General features: G+C 40.5%; 1 protein-coding gene across 1 annotated transcript in view; it reads right to left on the reverse strand.

Annotated features, from left to right (window-relative positions):
* Positions 1–23,664, reverse strand: part of LOC126481256 (PMS1 protein homolog 1-like) — a 123,224-nt gene that overhangs the window by 93,984 nt on the left and 5,576 nt on the right. Inside the window, exon 5 of the mRNA XM_050104875.1 lies at positions 9,222–9,347. Coding sequence (XP_049960832.1) covers positions 9,222–9,347 — 126 coding nt within the window. The remainder of the gene's footprint in view (positions 1–9,221; positions 9,348–23,664) is intronic.

A 23,664-nucleotide genomic window follows, 5' to 3' on the forward strand; every position in this document is an offset into this window, starting at 1 on the left:
ATCTGCATAAAACTCTTCTCATTTGTAAAAAAAGAGATGATAAAGAATTCAATGAATCATAGCTTCATATTTATTGTCCTTTTCAAAATTGTAAATATTTACAAGTGGAAAATGAAGACTTAATTTTTGGATTCAATTGTATAAAACATTTTTCCAAAAAAGAATCAGTTTGCTTGAATCATGCATCAAGTGATGTAAATTTTCCAATCAATATTGCAGAGATTTTAATACCTAGGTGTTGTAACCTGTGAATTTTTGTCTTAAAGTTATTAGTGAAACATGTGAAATTGGTTGGTTAAACATCTAAGAGTTTTAATTTTGTATTTAACCGCACTTAAATGTAGCCTACTACCTTGGTAAATACGTAACCACTAGTTTCCCAAAGAAAATTCACAAGATTCACTGTTTATAGAAAATATAATGGCAACAATTACTTTAACAATCAGATTGTTTCATTATTGTGAGCCTTGTTTGAACAATCAGTATTTCAGTGTTGTGTTTGCAACATAGTGAGTGGGTTCTCTTGACTGAGTGTGGCTTGTTAAGGGATTCGTAAGACCATCAAAGTTTATAATCTAATTTACAAAAAATTGTTTTGATTGTGTCTTTTAAGCATATATCTCTTACTAGATTTTTTTTCATTGGTATTATACATTGTGTATAATTTCATCCAGTAGCAACTTGTCTGAAATTTAAGCAGATTATAATTTGCACTTAGAGCCCAAATACCTCTGACACCTCTTCGTATGAAGACAACAACGACTACATGTGCGGGGTTGGTGACCTAGGCAACACAGAATTATTTGTTGCATTACCTCTAGCCAAAAATATGCACACCTCACTACTGGTGGTGAAACAAAAATGTTTCATGTATATTTGTAACTATAAGACAATAGCAAAAGCTGCCTGGTTCGAATCACTGCCAGGAAAAAATTATTTGTATCATCATTTCAGGTTCCAATATCACCCTATTGATGAACATATTTGATATCTGACATCTGATTGTGCTTAATGAACAATACAAATATGTACTGGATTATACTCCTGTCCTTCACCACAACTTTACTTCATGGCGTTTCATGCTTGCGTGTGTTGTATCCGGAAAGTGCGGAACAACAAAGATTGAAGGCTTGAGTTGAAAAAAAGAATGTTTAATCTCTCAATTGAAGTTCACATAAGATCTGAATGCAAACACTGTCAGATGGAATCGTGCACTAAGTCCCTATCACAATCAAACAACACTGTCACACGTCCTTAGTTACAAGTGGTGTATCTAAACAGTTCACGAGACTGCAGCCTGACTTTGCACCTCCGTCCATGGCGGAGTGTGTGTACTTTTAACAAGTCCAGGTGCATATAAGTACACAGGCTGCTGGTGAGACCACAGTGGCATGGCATGGCATGATTGGCCCGTAGTTGGTAGGTTGTTATTTTTCTTATGTACCCCAACTGGCGTTGCTGGGGTTACCGCGGAAGCAGCTTAGGAGTGATTGTGCCTGCGCTTTTAAGACACGGTGGTGCCGCTGCCTATTGGCCATGAGCTGAATACAGTCTGATTCCTGGCCACGAAGCACTGTGAGCAATGGTACGGTCATTGATGATATTGCAGTGCATTGCACTTTATTATATACCTTTTCTGGTTACTTCTCAAAAGTAATATAAGCTTCATGTGGTTACCAGTGCAGTGCTAGAAGTATCGCCATTATTTGCAGATTTGGGCATTTAGCCTTGTAAACTGACACTAGTGAGCACTTTGATATTATACGTCTCTTTACACCTAGTCAATTCTCGATTAGACACACAAACTTTGTTTGATTATCAGTGGGTTCAAATTTGGATCATGAACAACAACTCTGTGTCATTTAATGAGTGTGATAAGACTTTTGAAGTGCCACTTATTGTAATGAAGTTTAATTTACAAAAATTTACAAGTGTTAGGGATGGTCTCATCTCTAATAATGTGTTTTATAATATTTGTTGTATTTTGATATTAGTTTACATCTGGATTGAACACCATATTGAGCATTTTCCTCTTGTCTTGTGGTAATCAGTGTGTATAATCAAATATCTGTACCCCACAGGGTTTCAGCATTTAGAGGACCTAGGACACAGCTACAGTATGTTAGTTGCATTCAGCAGTGGCCCACTTTTTGTGTTGACAAGTCTACATGCCTCATACAAAAATCCAAAATTATTAGAAACTAGGAATATTGTTACTAACAACCACACATTTCTCATTTATTGCCAAAGAAAACAACCAAAAGGAAACAGCTGAAGTTCTGTAATCACTGGTAGAAAAAGTACCTACACATCTGACATCTCACTGTATTTGTTTCAGACTAGTTACTCTTTTACAATATGCCTCAAAACACAAATTAAATTCAGCGCCTTTCTGACACATTATCCCAAAACACTATTAATGTCTCATGGACAAGTGAACATCTGTTAGTATAAGACTTCCTTTAATAACAGTGGTGTCGATGTTCATCATGCTTGTGATTATTTTAGCTCATAACACAATAGTTTGAGCACTACGCATCCAGTCCCCCCCACCCATTTGCTTTTCTCCAGCGTTTTCTTCATCATTACAAAGTATGAAAGGGGCTGCAAACACTTACAAGAAAGGCTCCTTTCGCCCCCACTTCTTCGTCACTTTTCAACATTAGGAGAAACAGCAGGCCTTTCCTCAGTCTTTCATAATTTTCACTGTACGGAGGCACCTAGAGACGTGACATGACACTTATTGGCTGAGCAGAGCTCTGAAGCACAATCACAGAATTAAGTCCAATAGTTGGGATGTTTTATTTCCCTCATCAGTTGACTGATATGATGCCCAATTCTGGATACTACTGATATCAGCTGTAGGGTGGGGGATGAGGGGGAGGGGGGTGGGGGGAGCAAAGGGACCACTGCATATATAACACAGCACTCATTCAATTTAACATAATGGAAATGTCGTGTGGCTAGGGCCTCCCGTCGGGTAGACCGTTCGCCTGGTGCAGGTCTTTTGATTTGACGCCACTTCGGCGACCTGCGCGTCGATGGGGATGAAATGATGATGATTGGGACAACACAACACCCAGTCCCTGAGCGGAGAAAAACTCCGACCCAGCCGGGAATCGAACCCGGGCCCTTAGGATTGACAGTCTGTCACGCTGACCATTCAGCTACCAGGGCGGACAATTTAACATCATTTGCTGGGAAGAATCAGCTTTGCACGTTCATTTGCAAATACGAAGTCAGTCTAAAAAGTATCCGACCTTTGATTTTCCCACGCAAAATAGAGACAATAGCGCAACGCCACTGTACACAGTAAAGGAAGAGATCTTTATGCACAAGTGTGAATTTTGTCCCCACCTTCCAGCGCATCAGGCGCCGCCTGTTGGTCGCTGAGTGAGGTGCTACACAATGTGTTCGTCGAATTACCGATCCTCTCAAGATGACTGAGTAAAGATACTGCATCAAATTTTGTCAAAAACTTGGTGATTCTCAAAGCAAAATAATTTGTAAGATTCAGCAGGTGTTTGGAGAAGATGCGATGGGTGTAACACAAATTAAGGAGTGGTTCAACCAATCAAAAATGGCCACACATCAACGGAGAGTGACTATCGTTCGGGCAGGCCACAAACTGCTCGGAGTGCAGCTGTTGTTGAGAGGGTGCAAAATTTGGTGATGGTAGATTGGCGTTTGATGGTGCAGGAGATTGCCCAAGAAGTTGGAGTGAGTAAAGATTCTGCACACGCAATTTTGCATAATGATTTGAATGTGCACCGAGTGGCTGCAAAATTCGTGCCCAAGTTGTTGTCGCCAGAACAAAAAGACCTCCGTTTCAATGTTGCACAGGACCTTCTGGACACCACCAACATTGATCTTGGGTTTCTGAGCACCGTGAAAACTGGAGATAGTCACGGGTGTACGGGTACAACCCAGAAACAAAAAGACAGTCTCGTAATGGAAGCATCCCGAGTCTCCAAAGTCAAAGAAAGTGCAGCAGCTGGGAAGCAAAATCAAGGAGATGCTGACTGTCTTCTTTGATGTCCGTGGAATTGTGCATCACAAATATGCACTGGAACAACAAACAGTGACAAAGGAGTACTATCAAGCTGTTCTCCGGCGACTCCGTGACACAGTTCGGCACCAAAGACTAGACGTGTGGGTGGGAAAAAACTGGCAACTGCATCATGACAACTCCCCCGCATATTCATCCCACTTGATCCAAATTTTTCTTGGCCAAACATGGAATTACAGCCATTCGCCAACCTCCCTACTCTCCAGACATGGCTCCTTGCGACTTCTGGTTGTTTCCAAAATTGAAGACGCCACTGAAAGGATCCCATTTTGAGAGTAGAGAAGAGATAATGCGGAACACGATGACGGAGCTGAACACCATTCCAAAAGAAGACTTCCAGAGGTGCTTCCAGCAGTGGAAGGATCGGTGGGCTAAGTGTGTGCAACCACAAGGGGCCTACTTTGAAGGGGTTAGGGTCCCAACCCCATCATGCCAAAAGTCGGATACTTTTTAGACAGGCCTCGTACAGGAGCTGATGGTGGAATTATTTGGATTGGTACATAAATGATTACATTTCATACAGGTCTCTTCTAGGTCATGACAAAGAATGCGGAAAACATAGGCAGCAGAGGTGCTTTACAACTCCATACCACTGCAACCACCACTATCAGCCATTCAACATCCCCAGCTAGATGAAGGACTCAACCAGATGCCCCCATGCAAAGTATTGTTTTTTTTTTTCTTTTTTTCAATATGCACTGCTTAACAAGAAAAAGGTGAAGCACCCAAAGACAGGGCGAAAGTTAATGTAATTTCGATCATGTACACACCATCGGTTGGTATGTAAGAGTTGCAGTTCTTTCTGACAGACAGAATGGCCACCAGAGTTGTTACCAGAGCTGGTAGGGTATAAAAGAGGCATGAACAGTGTCAAATGTTAAGCGATAACTGTAAAAGATACCCAGATCATGGATGTAGAATAAGACAGAAATCTGAAACATACTTTTGTTTACATGGTATTATCAAGCTTGGGCTGCAGTCTAGATCAGGGACAGTAGTAGTCACACTGGTGTTTCTCTACCGCTCACGGATTGACAATGCATCAGTTTCAGGTAGTCGATGAAATGATATTGTCACGTACCCAAGCAAGAGGCAAGAAAATGAATGTCTAGCACTGAAAAGAGACCATTCTCTTCTTCGCTGTTGTCACAATTTTTTTTTTTTTTTTCTGAACATATGAATTACTACGTTGTGATTGTGTTGGGACCCAATAGTAGCAGTCAAATATAAGAAAGATTATAAACTTCACTGCAGTGAATGCATGCAGCAGTGAAATTTATAGTCTTGCTTGTCACAAACATTCAGCTATTTTTTTTTCCTGAATATGTTGCAATTTCCAAGAGTGTAGTTATACTCAGACCACAGGGTACAGTTAAATTTACGATCTTCGTCGTCAGAAATATTTGACTCCTCCCCCTTCCCTCCAGTATGTCACGAATTATGGAGTTAGCCATTGTTAGTTAGAATGTGACAGTGTGGTTGTAAGTTACACAAGCGAACGAATGTGAAACCTATATACCTCATTGCAGTGACATATTGATCTGTAGCTTGGCCTTTGGCTTAGGCTAAGTTGGAATGCGATAGTTTTATTTGCAAAAATTAAATTAAAAATCTGAGTTACAGCCTGAGCCAAGATTTTATGTAATTACATATTCTGTTCCTTTATATTCAGTTGTAAGAAACACTGAACAGTTTAATATTATTGTGGGATTATTATACATTTTTGTAAGTCCCATACACTTTCTTTACATAGCAAGAAAGGAAAAAATTTTTTTTTTAATAATGTGTTTCTCACACTGCCATCAATCCCATTACACTCAAAGCTAAATTGCACCAGTTCAAGTGAACAACAATGACTCATTTTAAACACTTTCCTTTCCTGTTCTCAAATGCTTCACAATATGTAACAGCCACTTGCAATCACTTGCATTTAAGTTAACCATGGTACCAGCTGCATCTTCATTGTCATCAAAGCTGAAAACATGGATTTCAATGACATATGATCATTTCATTTTCATTTCTATTGACAGTGCTTACCACTGATAGTAAAATAGTCCTCTGCCAAACTTGTGATAAACATATAGGATGTATGATCAAATCTCAAACTGAACAACATTTACAAAGCAATCTATGTATTAGGCATAAACAACAGATTATAGAAACAAGTCCTACTTACACAGTTGCAAGGACAGCCTACATCATCTAATAGTGAGTTTTACAAAGAACTGTGATTCACATTGATTACAATGAACAGACCCTGGAACGAACTTCAGGTACCTGAATTCAAACATTTCTTACAGGAATACTGCAACCACAACATTCCTGACAAGACCACCCTCAAGAAGAATTACCTGGATTCTTGCTATGTCGATATATTACAAAAAATCAGGGCTCACATTGGAAAATCACCTATATGGATTTCTGCTGATGTGACGACGGCCATTTCATCGCTAATCTAATACTGGGCAAGTTGGAGTCTGAGGTTGCATCTAATTAATTTACTGTAAATCTTTGGAGGCAACAAATAGTTCAACAACTGTTACGTTCATTAATGATGGATTCAAGGTACTAAGGCCAGATGGCATAAAAGAAGAGAGGGTCCTACCGATGTACATACATGCTTGATAGTGGGGAAACTGCTTAATGTATTTTATCCAAACTTACTGCATGTTACATGTATGGCTCATGCACTGCAGCAATTGGCAGAGACAGTTAGGCACCAATTCCAAGAAGTAAATACATTGATATCAGCAATGAAGAAGGTTTTCTTGAAACGTCCTTATCATGTACAATACTGCAAGCAGCAGCTACCTGACATATCTCTGCCTTCACAACCAGTGATAACAAGGTTGACAATATGGACTGAAACTGTGATTTTCCACAGTAAGCACTTTGAAGCTGTGAAGTCAGTGATGAAGATTTTCTTCTGATTCTGCAGAGTCTGTGAATGAATCCATGTCAGCATTTAACAATTCTAAAGCGCTCAGTTCAGTTTCATACATTACAAGTCCCTTCAGTTGGCTTCCTGAGAGTATCAATAAACTGGAGACTACAAGTGTGGCTCCCCAAGAAACTATGGTAATGACAGAAGATGCTGTTCCAAAGTTGAGTGTTATAACAGGAGAAGTGGATGGTGTAACTTCCAGTAAACTGCAGTCCATGCTGAATAAGAATCCTAGGTGTTCACACCTTGTTATTTTGTATCAGTGAAATTCTAGAATCTTTTAGAATATCTTTCCTAGCAAACTCCCTCTGTATAAATATGCACAGTTTACTTCTTGCAGAGTTCAGCAACTTTCTCGGTTTATAAAAACATATTGTAAGATGGAAGACTGTGCATGGCAACAAAACCTTTGGATTCGTATTTTATAATTAATTATGCGTCCCATTCCAGTGTGACGTAAATGCTGGAATAGGAGACACTTTTATTTCAGTATTTTGTAGCAGAAGTGAACTGATTAAGAATTAACGTAGATATTTGACTACCCTATCTGTGAAATTTTATACATATAAAACTTCTGGATTTCAATGTAATGGAAGGAAACATTCCACGTGGGAAAAATTATATATAAAAACAAAGATGAGGTGACTTACCGAACAAAAGCGCTGGCAGGTCGATAGACACACAAACAAACACAAACATACACACAAAATTCAAGCTTTCGCAACAAACTGTTGCATCATCAGGAAAGAGGGAAGGAGAGGGGAAGACGAAAGGAAGTGGGTTTTAAGGGAGAGGGTAAGGAGTCATTCCAATCCCGGGAGCGGAAAGACTTACCTTAGGGGGAAAAAAGGACAGGTATACACTCGCACACACGCACATATCCATCCACACATACAGACACAAGCAGACATATTTAAATACAAAGAGTTTGGGCACACTTCTGCCTCGACTGACATCTCTGCCCAAACTCTTTGTATTTAAATATGTCTGCTTGTGTCTGTATGTGTGGATGGATATGTGCGTGTGTGCGAGTGTATACCTGTCCTTTTTTCCCCCTAAGGTAAGTCTTTCCGCTCCCGGGATTGGAATGACTCCTTACCCTCTCCCTTAAAACCCACTTCCTTTCGTCTTCCCCTCTCCTTCCCTCTTTCCTGATGAGGCAACAGTTTGTTGCGAAAGCTTGAATTTTGTGTGTATGTTTGTGTTTGTTTGTGTGTCTATCGACCTGCCAGCGCTTTTGTTCGGTAAGTCACCTCATCTTTGTTTTTATATAAAACTTCTGGATTTTTTACATATAACTGCATCATTACATATGTCATAATTTTGGTAGCATATTTGTGTACATATTTCTTAATTTGATATTACATAAAAGCCAGGCTCTAGTTATGACACATATTTGACTTTTTCTTCAGCATATCATGAACTACAAGAATGCAGTTAGGTTTGAAATTACAAGCATAGCATAAATTAATTAATAATCTTGGCTGTCTAAATATTTCTCCATTTCTTCCACAAGCGTTATAATTTTGAATTTTGGAGGTTGTGGTATATTGACATGAGAATGTGCAAATATTACTTCGGAACACTGTATGTCCACTACTCTCTAATTGGCTGTGTAGACCCATCAGCTGACATACAACTGTCTTTCCCATCATACTTCACGGCAATTGCTGATAACACTGCTGCGTGAAACATACGCCACTGGCCTTGATCTAGACTTTTACTCCAAACTTGTCACAAATATGTAAATGTATGTACATTGAAGCACATAAAATAATGCTTAGGCTATTGTAGCCACACACCATCAAACATAAAGCAGCTTAAAAAACACTTATTTACATTAATCACACTACAGCACTGAAGATGTTCACATTTACTCAAATAATACATAAAGAATATTGAAACACATAATAGGAGATTTAAACCACACACTAATATACATGCTTACAAGATAAGCTGTACTGAACTATCTGTTATTACAAGCTAAATAAGTTAACTTTATGAAGTCACTAAACCACAAGGAGTGATCGAAGAGGAGACAATATGGTAGCGCGAAACTCTACATTATTTATGCCTAGTCACAACATATCAGCAGATATTTTTCTTGTGTTCTGGAGTTTTTCAAAGCAGAAAAAAACATGCCTGAATTTACTACTATTGTAGCTAAAGTTAATAAAGATAAAAATATCTCACAAATACTGAGCTCACCTTCTCAATTTTTGCGTATTTTACAGGGCGTTTATTAAAATACGTCATAATGCTGTTTGAACTGGCTTGACATAATGCTGCAATATCAGTGCAGTTCTTCAAAGGAACTAATAGTTCAAAGTTCACCTGAAAGAAAGAAGAGCTGCTAGTGTAAGGCTTTTCGTCTAATTTTTTTTAATAATAGGTTTTAACAGTAGGTGATGGCAGTTAATCAACAACAAATACACATCAAGATAAAATAATTTTGAGCTTTTAAAATAAGTGATCCGTCCACCAGGAAAGTGAGAGGGAATAGCACTGAGACTTCGGGCTGGCCTGCTTATGTGTGTGAGCAAGTAACACAACTCATTTCTGCTGTATCCTAACTCACTTCTGTTTCTACACTGTCAAAATAACATGAGAGTCCAACAATTCCAAATTATACGTGGACAACAAACAGTAAGGTGCATTCTGTCCCACGAAAGAACAAGATCACAAAATATTTTTACTGGCATGCAAGTATACTGGTTTCATAGAAAACTGACAATCCTTCAGGATCAGATTCCTCACGTAAACATAACAGAAAAGTCAATGTGAAAATTCATAGTTTGCAAACATTGTGATGTCTAATGTAGCATGTTAGCTGAAGGAACTACACTTGCCACTTGCTTTACTTTACAAATGGTTCACAACACTCCACAAAAAGTGTCCAAGATGTTCATAATACACCTGAATACAAGCTTCAGCTAGCCACTGCAGTGAGTTTTGAACATGCATATATTGTCTATTGACATAACCTGATACACAGATGTAAGATAGTCCTGGAAATTGTTCACCTCTAACTTCCAATGATGGGGGTAATACTATTTAAGCACAACAGAAGAAGAATATAGAAATCACCACAATTACAATAGTTGTAGGCCGCTCTTCAAAAACTGCTTGTATCTGTATATGTGTGGATGGATATGTGTGTGTGTGTGTGCGAGTGTATACTCGTCCTTTTTTCCCCCTAAGGTAAGTCTTTCCGCTCCCGGGATTGGAATGACTCCTTACCTTCTTCCTTAAAACCCACATCCTTTCGTCTTTCCCTCTCCTTCCTTCTTTCCTGATGAGGCAACAGTTTGTTGCGAAAGCTTGAATTTTGTGTGTGTGTTTGTGTGTCTGTCGACCTGCCAGCACTTTCATATATATATATATATATATATATAAAAAAAAATCAAAGATGAGGTGACTTACCGAACAAAAGCGCTGGCAGGTCGATAGACACACAAACAAACACAAACATACACACAAAATTCAAGCTTTCGCAACAAACTGTTGCCTCATCAGGAAAGAGGGAAGGAGAGGGGAAGACGAAAGGAAGTGGGTTTTAAGGGAGAGGGTAAGGAGTCATTCCAATCCCGGGAGCGGAAAGACTTACCTTAGGGGGAAAAAAGGACAGGTATACACTCGCACACACGCACATATCCATCCACACATACAGACACAAGCAGATGTCTGCTTGTGTCTGTATGTGTGGATGGATATGTGCGTGTGTGCGAGTGTATACCTGTCCTTTTTTCCCCCTAAGGTAAGTCTTTCCGCTCCCGGGATTGGAATGACTCCTTACCCTCTCCCTTAAAACCTACTTCCTTTCGTCTTCCCCTCTCCTTCCCTCTTTCCTGATGAGGCAACAGTTTGTTGCGAAAGCTTGAATTTTGTGTGTATGTTTGTGTTTGTTTGTGTGTCTATCGACCTGCCAGCGCTTTCGTTCGGTAAGTCACCTCATCTTTGATTTTATATATAATTCTTCCCACGTGGAATGTTTCCTTCTATTATATATATATATATATATATATATATATATATATATATATATATATATAAAAACAAAGATGATGTGGGGTGGGAGGTTCGCAGGAGAGCTTCTGTAAAGTTTGGAAGGTAGGAGACGAGCTACTGGCAGAAGTAAAGCTGTGAGTACCGGGCGTGAGGTCGTGCTTCGGTAGCTCAGTTGGTAGAGCACTTGCCCGCGAAAGGCAAAGGTCCCGAGTTCGAGTCTCGGTCGGGCACACAGTTTTAATCTGCCAGGAAGTTTCAAAGATGATGTGGCTTACCAACGAAAGCACTGGCATGTCAATAGACACACAAACATACGCACAAAATTCAAGCTTTCGCAAGCAACGGTTGCTTCGTCAGGAAAGAGGGAAGGAGAGGGAAAGACGAAAGGATGTGGGTTTTAAGAGAGAGGGTACGGAGTCATTCCAATCCCGGGAGCGGAAAGACTTACCTTAGGGCGGAAAAAAGGACAGGTATACACTCGCACGCACACATATATCCATCCGCACATACACAGACACAAGCACACATTTGTAAAGGGAAAGAGTTTGGGCAGAGATGTCAGTCGAGGCAAAGATGTTGTTGAATGACAGGTGAGGTATGAGCGGCGGCAACTTGAAATTAGCGAAGGTTGAGGCCTGGTGGGTAACGAGAAGAGAGGATATACTGAAGAGCAAGGAGAATGCACCAGCTGTCAACAGCAGATCATGCTTACTGGTTGTGGAACTGAGTCAGACGGTTGTTGCAATTTTGGTTGAGTTTGAGGTCGTGTTCCCTTGAAACATCAGCTGGCAATATGCCATTAAATATGTACACCTATTTGACATGGTCAATGGAAACAGTCATGGTCTTGCTATTGAGGAAGTATCTAACGTCCATGCACTTATTTCTAACACATGATGTGCACTTGTGTATGGAGCTTGTACAGAAGATATCACAGAGTCTGCGTGAAGTGTTAAGTGTGAACAGCTAACCAAGTTGTGATACAAATAACAGTGTGATGTGTTATGTCTGGAACATTCATGCAGATGAAAACAAGTGATGCACTCACACAAGTGACACAGAAAATCTGGTTGATCTCACCTCGTGGACGGCAGAGAATCGGTGTTGACGAATTCACCCAGAAGACGTATTGCTATGCTGAAAATCAGTTCTGGCGCTGAAGCATCTATGTCTGGTTCATAAGCATTTACTGTCCAAATAACATAATTGATAGAGGAGTCGTCCAAGTTGTGCTGAAGCACATGAGAGCAGCTTTGACTAAACAGTGTCTTCACTCTATCAGACCCTTGCTTGCTGGGTGGTAACTCATGGTTTTATGATGGAGCTAACCGCTGAAAATGCAAGCTTGGCTAACAACTCTGATTCAAATGGCCTACTGCAATCTTTTGTTATGCACCGTGGGAAACCAAATCTTGAAACCTTGTGAACACAAAGGTGGAGGCAAATGTTTTCTCAAAATTGTTGTCCAATGGCATTTTTTCTGGCAATCAAGTGAAACAATCTCTGACAGTCAACAAGTATTGCTGACCACCTGATGGACTAAATCGACCCACAATGTTGAGATGTTTAAGATGTACATGCACAAAACATGAGATAATGTTGGGAAATTTGCCCACTGGTGCATGTATGTGGCAAGATACTTTGCTGCATTGGAATGGCATATACACGTGTGTCCACTTGCAGCAGACTTTCTTCATTTCTGACCAGACAAACTGCTTCAACATCAGAGAGGAAGACTCCAGGATCAGACAAGCTGCGTAAATTGTTTGTGAAACTGAATAAGCATGAAAGGTTGGGATTTCCCTTCTGAAACACCACAGTATATTTTATCATCTGCACCAGAGACACTAACAAGTTGCAACTGTAATACTGAGTCAGCATCATTCAGGAAAGTGTTAAGTTCTTGGTCACTCTGCTGCACCTGGGCGATCGTGTTGAAGTCAATTCCACTCCTTGGCACTACAGCCCATGTAGGGCCTAGGCCTCTCTGACAATCACAGCCCAGTCATGATGATCTGCTGCTCATTTCCTCCATCTTCTTACTCCCATCTTTCGCAGATCATTTTCCACGTCCTCCAGTCATTGTTTCTAGGGTCTCCCATTGCACCTTCTGCCACCTGGGTTTCCTCTGTAGACCTTCTTCACAGATTATTCTCTGACATTCTCTCTATGTGGCCCAGCTATCTCTGACTGTTACACCTGATCTGCATACCTTAGTAGGCTTTACTGTACATTTCTTCCAATTCCTCGTTGTCTGTTTTCTCCATGCCTCATCTCACTCACAGCTCCAGAAATATTTCTTAATATTTCCCGCACCCATCCTCTCAAGAAATCCTCCTCTACTACTGTCAATGTCCATGTTTCTGAGCCTTACAACTTTTCGATAGACAGTCACCTTTGATTTTCTACTCATGCTACATGACTGAAAAATCTTAATCAGGGCACAGTATGCTCCCACAGCAATTCTTGCTTTTATTTCTTCTCTTGTACTGTTCTCATCCATAACCAGCACTCCAAGGTATTGGAATTTCTCACATCATGCATAATTGCCCAATTCAGCTTAATATATTTCTTTTTAACAACAGTATTTTTCCTCACAGCAACAAGATACTGTGTTTTGGTGTTATTTACTCGGAGTCCCAATTGTTCTGCCTCCGTTTATAGTCTGCCAAATCCTTCTCCTGATTCTTTCAATCTTCTAGACAGCATACACACATCAGCAGCATATGCTATATTTCGGTTCATATGGTTAAAATGAGTGCCACCTAGGTTATCTATCCCCATCCTTCATATAACTCTCTCCAACACTATGTTGGAGTAGTGTGGATAATACAGCACCCTATCATAACCTTTGGCTAACCTCAAATTCTTTAGGGTTTTCCTTCTACTTTTACTTGGCATTTTGTGCTGGTGAGGGTCATTCATGCCAGTCTGATTAGTTTTTGTGGGAATTCCATTTCCATTATGGTCTGGTAAAGCTTTTTCCTTTTAACACTATCATAGGCCTGTTTTAAGCATACAAAAGCTGATGTACATCCACATTATATTCATAACACTTTTCCATTATTTGCCCTATAGTGAAGATCAGGACAGTAGTTGATTTGCTCTGGCGAAACCCGTACTGGTAGTCTCCAAATACTACTTCTGTAAATTGAGCAAGTCTCATAGGAATGACTTGGCCAAATACTTTCACTTCCTTTTACCATATTTCAACTCAGCTGATGGCCATGTCAGATGTTCACCTCCAGCCTTGATCATCTCTCGTGAAAAGTTATCATTACCTGGAGCCTTATTATTCTTTTGGCTTTTTATTGCCTGTCTAACTTCCTTTGTTATTTGTGTGGGTACATGACTAACATTTTGCCATGGTTGGTCGCTCTATTTCATTTTCTCCCAGTAGTTCCCCCTCTGTAGTGATGTTCAGCAGCTCACTGAAATATTCAGCCTATCGGTCTAAAACCTGTTCTCCACCTCCTATAAAATTTCCTTCTTCAGCTCTACAGAATACAGTACATGGCTGAAAGCCTTTCTTCAATTCCTGAACTCTCTTCCAGAATTTCTTTACTTCTTAGTCGTTATATTATTCTTCTAGCTCCATAATATATTTCTCCTCTAATTCTTGTTTCTTTCTTCTACAAATTCTATCTGCCTCTTTCCTTTTCTTCAAGAATTCTTCTGTATTAGCTCTTGTTGCTCTGTTTATCATTTTCTTTCTTACCTTATTTCTCTCAGACACCACCTTTTTACAATCAACAAACCATCCAGCCTTTTCCATCCTTTCTTCTGTACCTAAAACTACTTCTATAGTTTCTTGCAGGACATATTTCAGTGTACTCCGCTTCCCTTCAACACTTTCCACATCCTAGCTTTGTTTAGCCTCAAACTTCTTCTGGAGTTCTGTTTCATACTTTACAGATATTCCCTTCTCTTTTCATGTGGAAACATTCTATCTTTGTGGAGCTTTTCTCTTCACTCTGAATCAAAAGAAAGCTGTATGTTGGCTGTACTTCAATCTTACCATATAATGATCCGAGTTGCAGTCAGCCCCCCCCCCCCCCCCTCCAATTATCAACCTCAAGGACGTCCAATGCATGTCTCCTGTCAATTACTACCTCGTCAATTTGATTAAAAGTTGTTTCATCTTGCGAGCACCATGTGGCTTTCCTTACATTCTTTCTCTGTAGCCACATACTCTTCACTACCATTGCATTGCTCAAGGCAAAGTCTATAAGTCATTGTCCATTTTTATTTGACGTCTCACGTATATTTCATTTTCTATTGCTTCTCTAAAGCCTTCTAGTCCCATTTTTCCATTAAAGTTGCCTATCACTACCTTCACATCTTGCCTTGGTATATCTCCTAATCCTTGTTGGAATTGACCATAAGACTCATCTTTCACTTTGTCTTCATCTTCATCTTCATCATCATCATCACATCATATTCTGTAGGTGCATGCACACACACTAGACCGATGTTGAAGAAGTCGGCCTTCATTCCTAAAGCGTACATTATATTTACTGGGTTAAAATTTATGACTGCTTGTTTATACTTATCATACTCAAGAAAGCCTATGCTACCTACTATACCATTGACCCCTCCACTATACAGAAATGTACAGTTACCACTTCTTAAGCTGTGTTCACACTGAGGGATTTATTGAGGAACTTAGTGCCCAGTAAAAGCCACGGAGAAAAGTATCTCGGCACATGTATATCGTGACTTAGTTCAGGGTCATGTGGCTGGCACAAGCAGCTAGAAACATGTAGCTGGCACAAGCAGCTAGAAAGAGTGTTCTCACTGGTGACATGTAGCTCGTCAGTTTCACAGAACATGTTGTCCAGTACAGAATTTCTATTTATTTGTGATAGTTCTGTGGATATAACTGTGAAAAGGGAGAATAATAAGAGAAGGGAATGTAGGTGGTGGGTGCGTAACTTTCTTAGTAAAAGGTGTAGTCATGGAGCTTACAGTTCAGTGATGACTGACCTACAAGTTCAAGACACATGGTTTTTCAAAAATTTTGTTAATTATGTTCACGCCGAACTTTGAAGTATTACTAAATATGACAGCACAATACTACACATTGAAGAACACAAATTTTCAAAAAGACCTGCTGAACAACTTGCCATTACATTACGTCTTTCAGCTACTGGAGATTCATACAGCTCCATGATATGTATATACATTGGATTTCCAAATCCAAAAGTCAGTGAAATAATATCAAAATATGTCAATCTATAATAAAGGCTCTTCAGAAAGAAATTGCAGTAGGGACTATTATCTTTATCGATTTTCTATTTAAAACTAAAAATGCCATACACTGCATTACATAACAATGTTATCCTCTGTTAAAATACAAGCATTTTCTGCCTGCCCCTCATTAAAATTTAATCCAGGCATTGCACTTGAAGACTCTTTCAAATTCATCAAGCTCCTTAGTTTTAGCTACAAAGATTAAGTCTTGCATCTTCTTTTGCAGAATAGCAAGACTTTTTTGTTATGAATTTCTTGAAGTTCGCGATCTACATACTTCTGAAACAACATGAACCTGCCCTCTTTTTCTCAAGAATGTGTTCACTAGTGCACTTCAAAACTTTGAATGCGTCATCTGCTGAATTTTGGATTTTAACTTTAGCCTTCTTCTGTGGCGGATTGGTAGAAGGCTCCGAATTAGTATTTGAAGTACTTTGTTCATCTTCCAGTGGTATTCATGGCTCCTTGCATCTTTCTTACAATATACACTAAAAGAAAAGGAAAAAATATTCTTGAAATTTTTTGTTTATATTTTTTCATGTATCCAAATTCCGAAGCACAATGGGAGGAAACTGCATGAGAATTTGAGATTCATTGGAACTTTCCTCACTGCATAGGACTTAAGATGCAAAACGTGCAAATTGTTAAAACTGCTCATGCTGGAAGCATTTATCACAGCAAAAAAGACACTTTCAGCATTGTGTTAATGGCATTAGTAGACACCAACTACCAATTTATGTATGCAGCTGTGGGAATGCAAGAAGGTATTTCAGAGAGAGGTGTATTTAATCATACAGCCTTCAACAAAGCCCTTCAAGAAAGTGAGTAGCACATACAAGAACCAGAGCATCTCTCTGGAAGAAATGTAGCCACCCACTACGTAACTGCTGCTGACAATGCCTTTGCACTACAAAAACATGTCACGACACCCTTCACAGGTAATCATAACAAAGGCAGCAAAGAGAGAATGTTTAATTACAGGCTAAGTAGAGCTCAATGAATTAGTGAAAATGACTTTGACATACTATCATCTGTTTTTAGTGTTCTACAAAAACCTATTCACCTTGATCTGCAAAAAGCAACTATTATAGCTGTGCTGCATTTACTTTCACAATTTCCGGTGAAGAAATCGAGAAGCTCACCTAATTTATTCACCATCACACAGTTTTGATTTTGAAAATGTTGAAAGAGGGACTGTAGAACCTAGGAGGTGGAGAGACCACCCACCACTTCCATCGCAATCCAGAATCAACAGAAAAGCTGCCGAAGACACTAAGCTAGTGAGAAATGAAATTGTAACATATCTTGTCACCGACAAAGGACAATCGGAGTGGCAATATTTGTTTGCTTAGTGTTGAAGATAGTTCAGTGATAACTGTCAAGTTCATAGTAAATGCTTTCTCTTATTGTTTCATGTGCAACTGTAAACAATACATTTACATTCTTCATTGTTATGTAAATAAATATTTGTGTTAAATATCATGTAAAATAAATATGGTCCAACTTACCACAAACATGGATAAACTTATTCTTGGTTTGTTTACATCCTTCAGGAAAAGGAACGATTCATAGGCATACCATTTGGAAAAAATACCTCTTCTCTTGCTGATCCTGATGTCTCCGACAAAGGACATTTATTGAATTCACGGAGGAATTGTGATCTCAGGTTATTAAGTTTGATGTCCAATTCTTCATTAGAAATACTGAATAAACATACTAGCTGGTGAACTGTATCGTGTTTTGTGTTCAGGTTTTTGCAATTGGGGAATGTGTGATACCATAACGAATATCTTTCACGAAAGTGTTCAATTAATTTTATGCTGTTATTTTTTGGCCGCTCCATCGAGGTGGCTTGTGAACTGCGCATGTGCAGTAGAAAATGTATCTGAGATTTGTGCCGTGTATTCGATGAGTAAACAGTTATAGGCACATGTGCCAGAACAGAGTATTTCTCGGAATTCTAGCATCAATGTTGTAGGTATATGTCACAGGAACTTTCAAATTGTGCCACACGACATCAGCTACATGTGCCAGGCACAAATCTCTGTGACAAATCCCCAATGTGAACATAGCTTCATGATACCATTTCCTTTCCATCTGACCTCTTGGACTGCTGCTACTCCTACACAGTATTTCTCCATCTCTTGTTTGCGTCCACATAGAGCTCCTGGTTTGTCCAAAGTTCTTACATTCCAAGTAGCAAAGTACATTCACTATGTGATCAAAAGTATCTGGACACCTGGCTGAAAATGACTTACAAGTTCATGGCACCCTCCATCAGTAATGCTGGAATTCAATAGCGTGTTGGCCCACCCTTAGTTTTGATGAAAACGTTCACTCTTGGAGGCATATGTTCAATCAGGTGCTGGAAGGTTTCTTGGAGAATGGCAGCCTATTCTTCACAGAGTGCTGCACTGACGAGAGGTATCGATGTTGGTCGGTGAGGCCTGGCATGAAGACGGCGTTCCAAAATATCCCAAAGATGTTCTATAGGATTCAGGTCAGGACTGTGCAGGCCAGTCCATTACAGGGATGTTATTGTCATGCAACCACCCTGCCACAAGCCATGCATTATGAACAGGTGCTCAATTGAGTTGAAAGATGCAATCATCATCCCTGAATTTATCTTCAACAGTGGGAAGCAAGAAGGTGCTTAAAACATCAATGTACACCTGTGCTTTGATAGTGCCATGCAGAACAAGGGGTGCAAGCACCCTCCGTGAAAAACACGACCACACCATAACACCACCGCCTCTGAATTTTACTGTTGGCACTACACATGCTGGTAGATGACGTTCACCGGGCATTCGCCAACCCACACTCTGCCATCAGATCGCCACAATGTGTTCATCCAATGTTTATGCTCCTTACACGAAGTGAGGTGCCGTTTGACATTTACCAACATGTTTTTTGGCTTATGAGCAGCTGCTCGACCATGAAATCCAAGGTTTCTCACCTCCAGCCTAACTGTCACAGTACTTGCAGTGGATCTTGATGCAGTCTGGAATTCCTGTGTGATGGTCTGGATAGATGCCTGCGTATTACATATTACCACCCTCTTCAACTGTCAGCAGTCTCTGTCAGTCAACAGACGAGGTCGGCCAGTACACTTTTGTGTTGTACGTGTCCCTTCACGTTTCCACTTCACTATCACATTGGAAACAGGAGACCTAGGGATGTTTAGGAGTGTGGAAATCTCGCAGACATATGACACAAGTGACACCCAGTCACCTGAGCACATTCAAAGTTCTTGAGTTCCGGAGTGCCCCACTCTGCTCTCTCACGATTTCTAATGACTACTGAGGTCACTAATATGGAGTACCTGGCAGTAGGTGGCAGCACAATGCACTTAATATGAAAAACATTTGTTTTTGGGGGTGTCCGGATACTTTTGACCACACAGTGTATCATTTTTCTGTTTAACGTGTTCTTTTCCTTGTATGGGTCATTCATCAGTATCATCAGTCTGGTTATTCCAATCTTTGAGTTTCATAGCAATATGTTTTTTCCAACATGTGCTTGTTAACCCCAGGATCACCGCGATCAACCCCTAACCTGGAAGACCAGGTTTTGTGTCGGGTTTGCTCCCTTAGGCAGACTGGCTTCATCACACCTCTAGAGCCCTCCCGGCCCTATGTTGTGGGACAGAGTACGTCAGACTCCTCTGTCAAGACCGCTCCGACTTGGGTGACCCTGCCAGTAGCTACACTACTGATGGCACAGTTCCTGATGTTGAAGTCAATGGGGCTCGAAATGCTGTGCCACTACTTTATCAGACCGATGCTTGCTGGGTGGTAACTTGTGGTTTTATGATGGACATACCCACTGAAAGCTGTACACTTGGCTAATAACTCTGATTCAAATGGCCTGCTAGAATCTGTTGTTATAGGCAGTGGGCAACCAAATCTTGATAACCAAGTGAACACAAAGGCAGAGGCTAATGTTTCCAGGGAGATGTTGCCCAGTGGTACTGTTTCCTGCCATTGAAAGAAACAATCTATGATAGTCAACAGGTAATGTTGAACATCTGATGACATAATTGACCCATGACGTTGAGATGTACATGCACCAAACATGTGATGATATTGGGCAATTTGCCCGCTGGTGCATGTATGTGACAAGATACTTTTCTGCATTGGCATGGCATACACATGCATGTCCACATGTGGCAGACCTTCTCCATTCCCGGCCAGACAAACCGCTTCGACATCAGACAGATCGTCAAAAGGATCACACAAGCTGAGTAAATTTACTGATACTGAAGACCTTTCGTGATGACTGGGTGTTGTGTGCTGTCCTTAGGTTAGTTAGGTTTAAGTAGTTGTAAGTTCTAGGGGACTGATGACCATAGATGTTAAGCCCCATAGTGCTCAGAGCCATTTTGAAGACCTTCCAATGATCGATCTGGTGTTGAGGCGAAGCTGAACTGACAGGAAAGGTTGGTATCTTCCTTGTGAGATGATGCAATATATTTGAACATCTCCACAGGGGACTACAAATGAGTGCAACTGTAATACTGAGTTGGCATCACTCAGGAAGCTCTTGGTCAGTCTGTTGCACCTGGGTGATCATGTTTAAGTTAATGGGGCTCAAAATGCTGTTGATCCACAAAAGGCAGTCAGCTGTTGTATTGTCCATACCAGAGATGTGCCCGATGTTGGTGCTAAACTCCACGATAAATTCCAGATGATTATACTTCCACAATGAAGAGTTAAAGGTATTCTGCCTGAACACAGGTGTTCTGCATCTACATCTACATAGGTACTCAGCAAGCCACTGTATGTGGTCCATATAGGTAGCTTCTATCTGCAGCTGGATGTATCTGATGGCTTTGTACACGAAGAGAAGTTCTCAGTCATATGTACTCCAGTTTTGTTGCAACGGTAACAGTTTATGAGAAGAATAGGCTAGAGATTGCCATCAGCCATCTGTCCACTGTTGTAATATGGCGCGTATAGCTGTTAGGTTTGCATCAACCACCATCACTAAGGGGGCATCAAGCTTAGGACACAGCATTCGAGATTCTGAAAAAAGTAGGGGTAAGCTATAGGGAGAGACGGGTCATATACAATATGTACAACAACCAAGAGGGAATAATAAGAGTGGACGATCAAGAATGAAGTGCTCGTATTAAGAAGGGTGTAAGACAAGGCTGTAGCCTTTCGCCCCTACTCTTCAATCTGTACAGCGAGGAAGCAATGATGGAAATAAAAGAAAGGTTCAGGAGTGGAATATAAATACAAGGTGAAAGGATATCAATGATACGATTTGCTGATGACCTTGCTATCCTGAGTGAAAGTGAAGAAGAGTTAAATGATCTGCTGAACAGAATGAACAGTCTAATGAGTACACAGTATGGTTTGAGAGTAAATCGGAGAAAGACGAAGGTAATGAGAAGTAGTAGAAATGAGAACAGCGAGAAACTTAACATCAGGATTGATGGTCACGAAGTCAATGAAGTTAAGGAATTCTGCTACCTAGGCAGTAAAATAACCAATGACGGACGGAGCAAGGAGGACATCAAAAGCAGACTCGCTATGGCAAAAAAGGCATTTCTGGCCAAGAGAAGTCTACTAATATCAAATACCGGCCTTAATTTGAGGAAAAAATTTCTGAGGATGTACGCCTGGAGTACAGCATTGTATGGTAGTGAAACATGGACTGTGGGAAAACCGGAACAGAAGAGAATCGAAGCATTTGAGATGTGGTGCTATAGACTAATGTTGAAAATTAGGTGGACTGATAAGGTAAGGAATGAGGAGGTTCTACGCAGAATCGGAGAGGAAAGGAATATGTGGAAAACACTGATAAGGAGAAGGGACAGGATGATAGGACATCTGCTAAGACATGAGGGAATGACTTTCATGGTACTAGAGGGAGCTGTAGAGGGCAAAAACTGTAGAGGAAGACAGAGATTGGAATACGTCAAGCAAATAATTGAGGACGTAGGTTGCAAGTGCTACTCTGAGATGAAAAGGTTAGCACAAAAAAAAAAAAAGAGCTGTTAGGTTTGCATCAACCACCATCACTAAGTGGGCATCAAGCTTAGGACACAGCATTCACCATATTTTGTTTAACAGTCTCAAAGACAGAGCTCATTGCCTCAGTCCTTTAACCTTATGGACAAAAGTGCTGCAGTTGACTGTTCTTGGAGCTCTGCTGCCAGTGGTAGATGATGGCGATAAAAATTTAGCTTTCTGAGGAAACGATGTAGCTCTTTGATGGTGCTTGGCTTTTTTTGCAGAATAGCTACAACATTTCCAGTGGTGAAGGGAGCATCCACCTGGCTGTTTTCAAAATAACACCGTACTGTTCCAATTATTTGAGTATGTCTCTAACATATTGTTGATGTTCTTCTTTGGTGATCGAGAAGGCCAACATATCATCAGGGAGCAAAGCAGAAGTGTAGACCTTGTAGTACAGATTCAACAAATCTTTGCCAGGTTTGGGATGCATTTTGTAAACCAAAGTTCATAAACATGCTCTTGAATAGCCCAAATGGTGTAACATTGCTGTTTACGGTATATCTCCTCCTGCCACTGGTATCCGAGTATAACCCTTGGCACAATCTAAAGACCGTTGCATCACATAAGACACGGTTATCGTCTCACAACAATGGAACTGGGTACAGTCTGGTTTGGATCATGCATTAAGAGTTCTATAATCGCCGCATGTACGACATGCTCCACTCTTCTTAGGAACCAGGTGCAGCAGAGATGACCGTGGGCCACTTGATGGTCGGATAATGCCTTCTTTTAACATGGTGGCAACTCGGCCTTAGCTACTGCCATTTGGTTTGGTGCCAAATGTCTAGGTCTACATGATACTGGAGGGCTGTCCATGGTTTTAATAAAATCCATAGTATTATGCTGGACCTGATCTGGAGATCCAGGGGGCCTAGACAGAGCTGGATATGGGGGTAATATAGTAGCATACTTACAGACCATTTTCATCGGTTTGGCACCGTGTGTGGTCATGCAGCAACAGAACCCAATTGAAGCCGTGCCAGTCACGCTGTCCACGAGTCAGGGTTTCACCACATCAAGCATCAGCTAGCAGTATGCTGGGGAATCCGTGCTGATGATTGGCTCTGAGACATCAGTGAGTGTGAAGTCCAGATCAATGCACAGCATAGTCCCAAGTCCAATCCCACACACTGAGTTCCATCATTGATATCTTGGAATTGATAGCAGCTGACAAGCAGAACGCGGTCAGTGATCAACAGAGATGAACCAAGGTCCGCAGCAATATTTTCAAATCCAAATCTGTATCTACTAGATAATTTAGTCCAGACCTCCTGTAACTAGTAAACAGGCACTGTGGTCCTGTCCAGCAGTCCGCTGCACTTAATCTCAACTGCAACTGGTATTTCAGAACGAGCTCAGACTTG

Source organism: Schistocerca serialis, chromosome 5 (assembly GCF_023864345.2).
Source record: "Schistocerca serialis cubense isolate TAMUIC-IGC-003099 chromosome 5, iqSchSeri2.2, whole genome shotgun sequence".
Lineage (NCBI taxonomy): Eukaryota > Metazoa > Arthropoda > Insecta > Orthoptera > Acrididae > Schistocerca > Schistocerca serialis.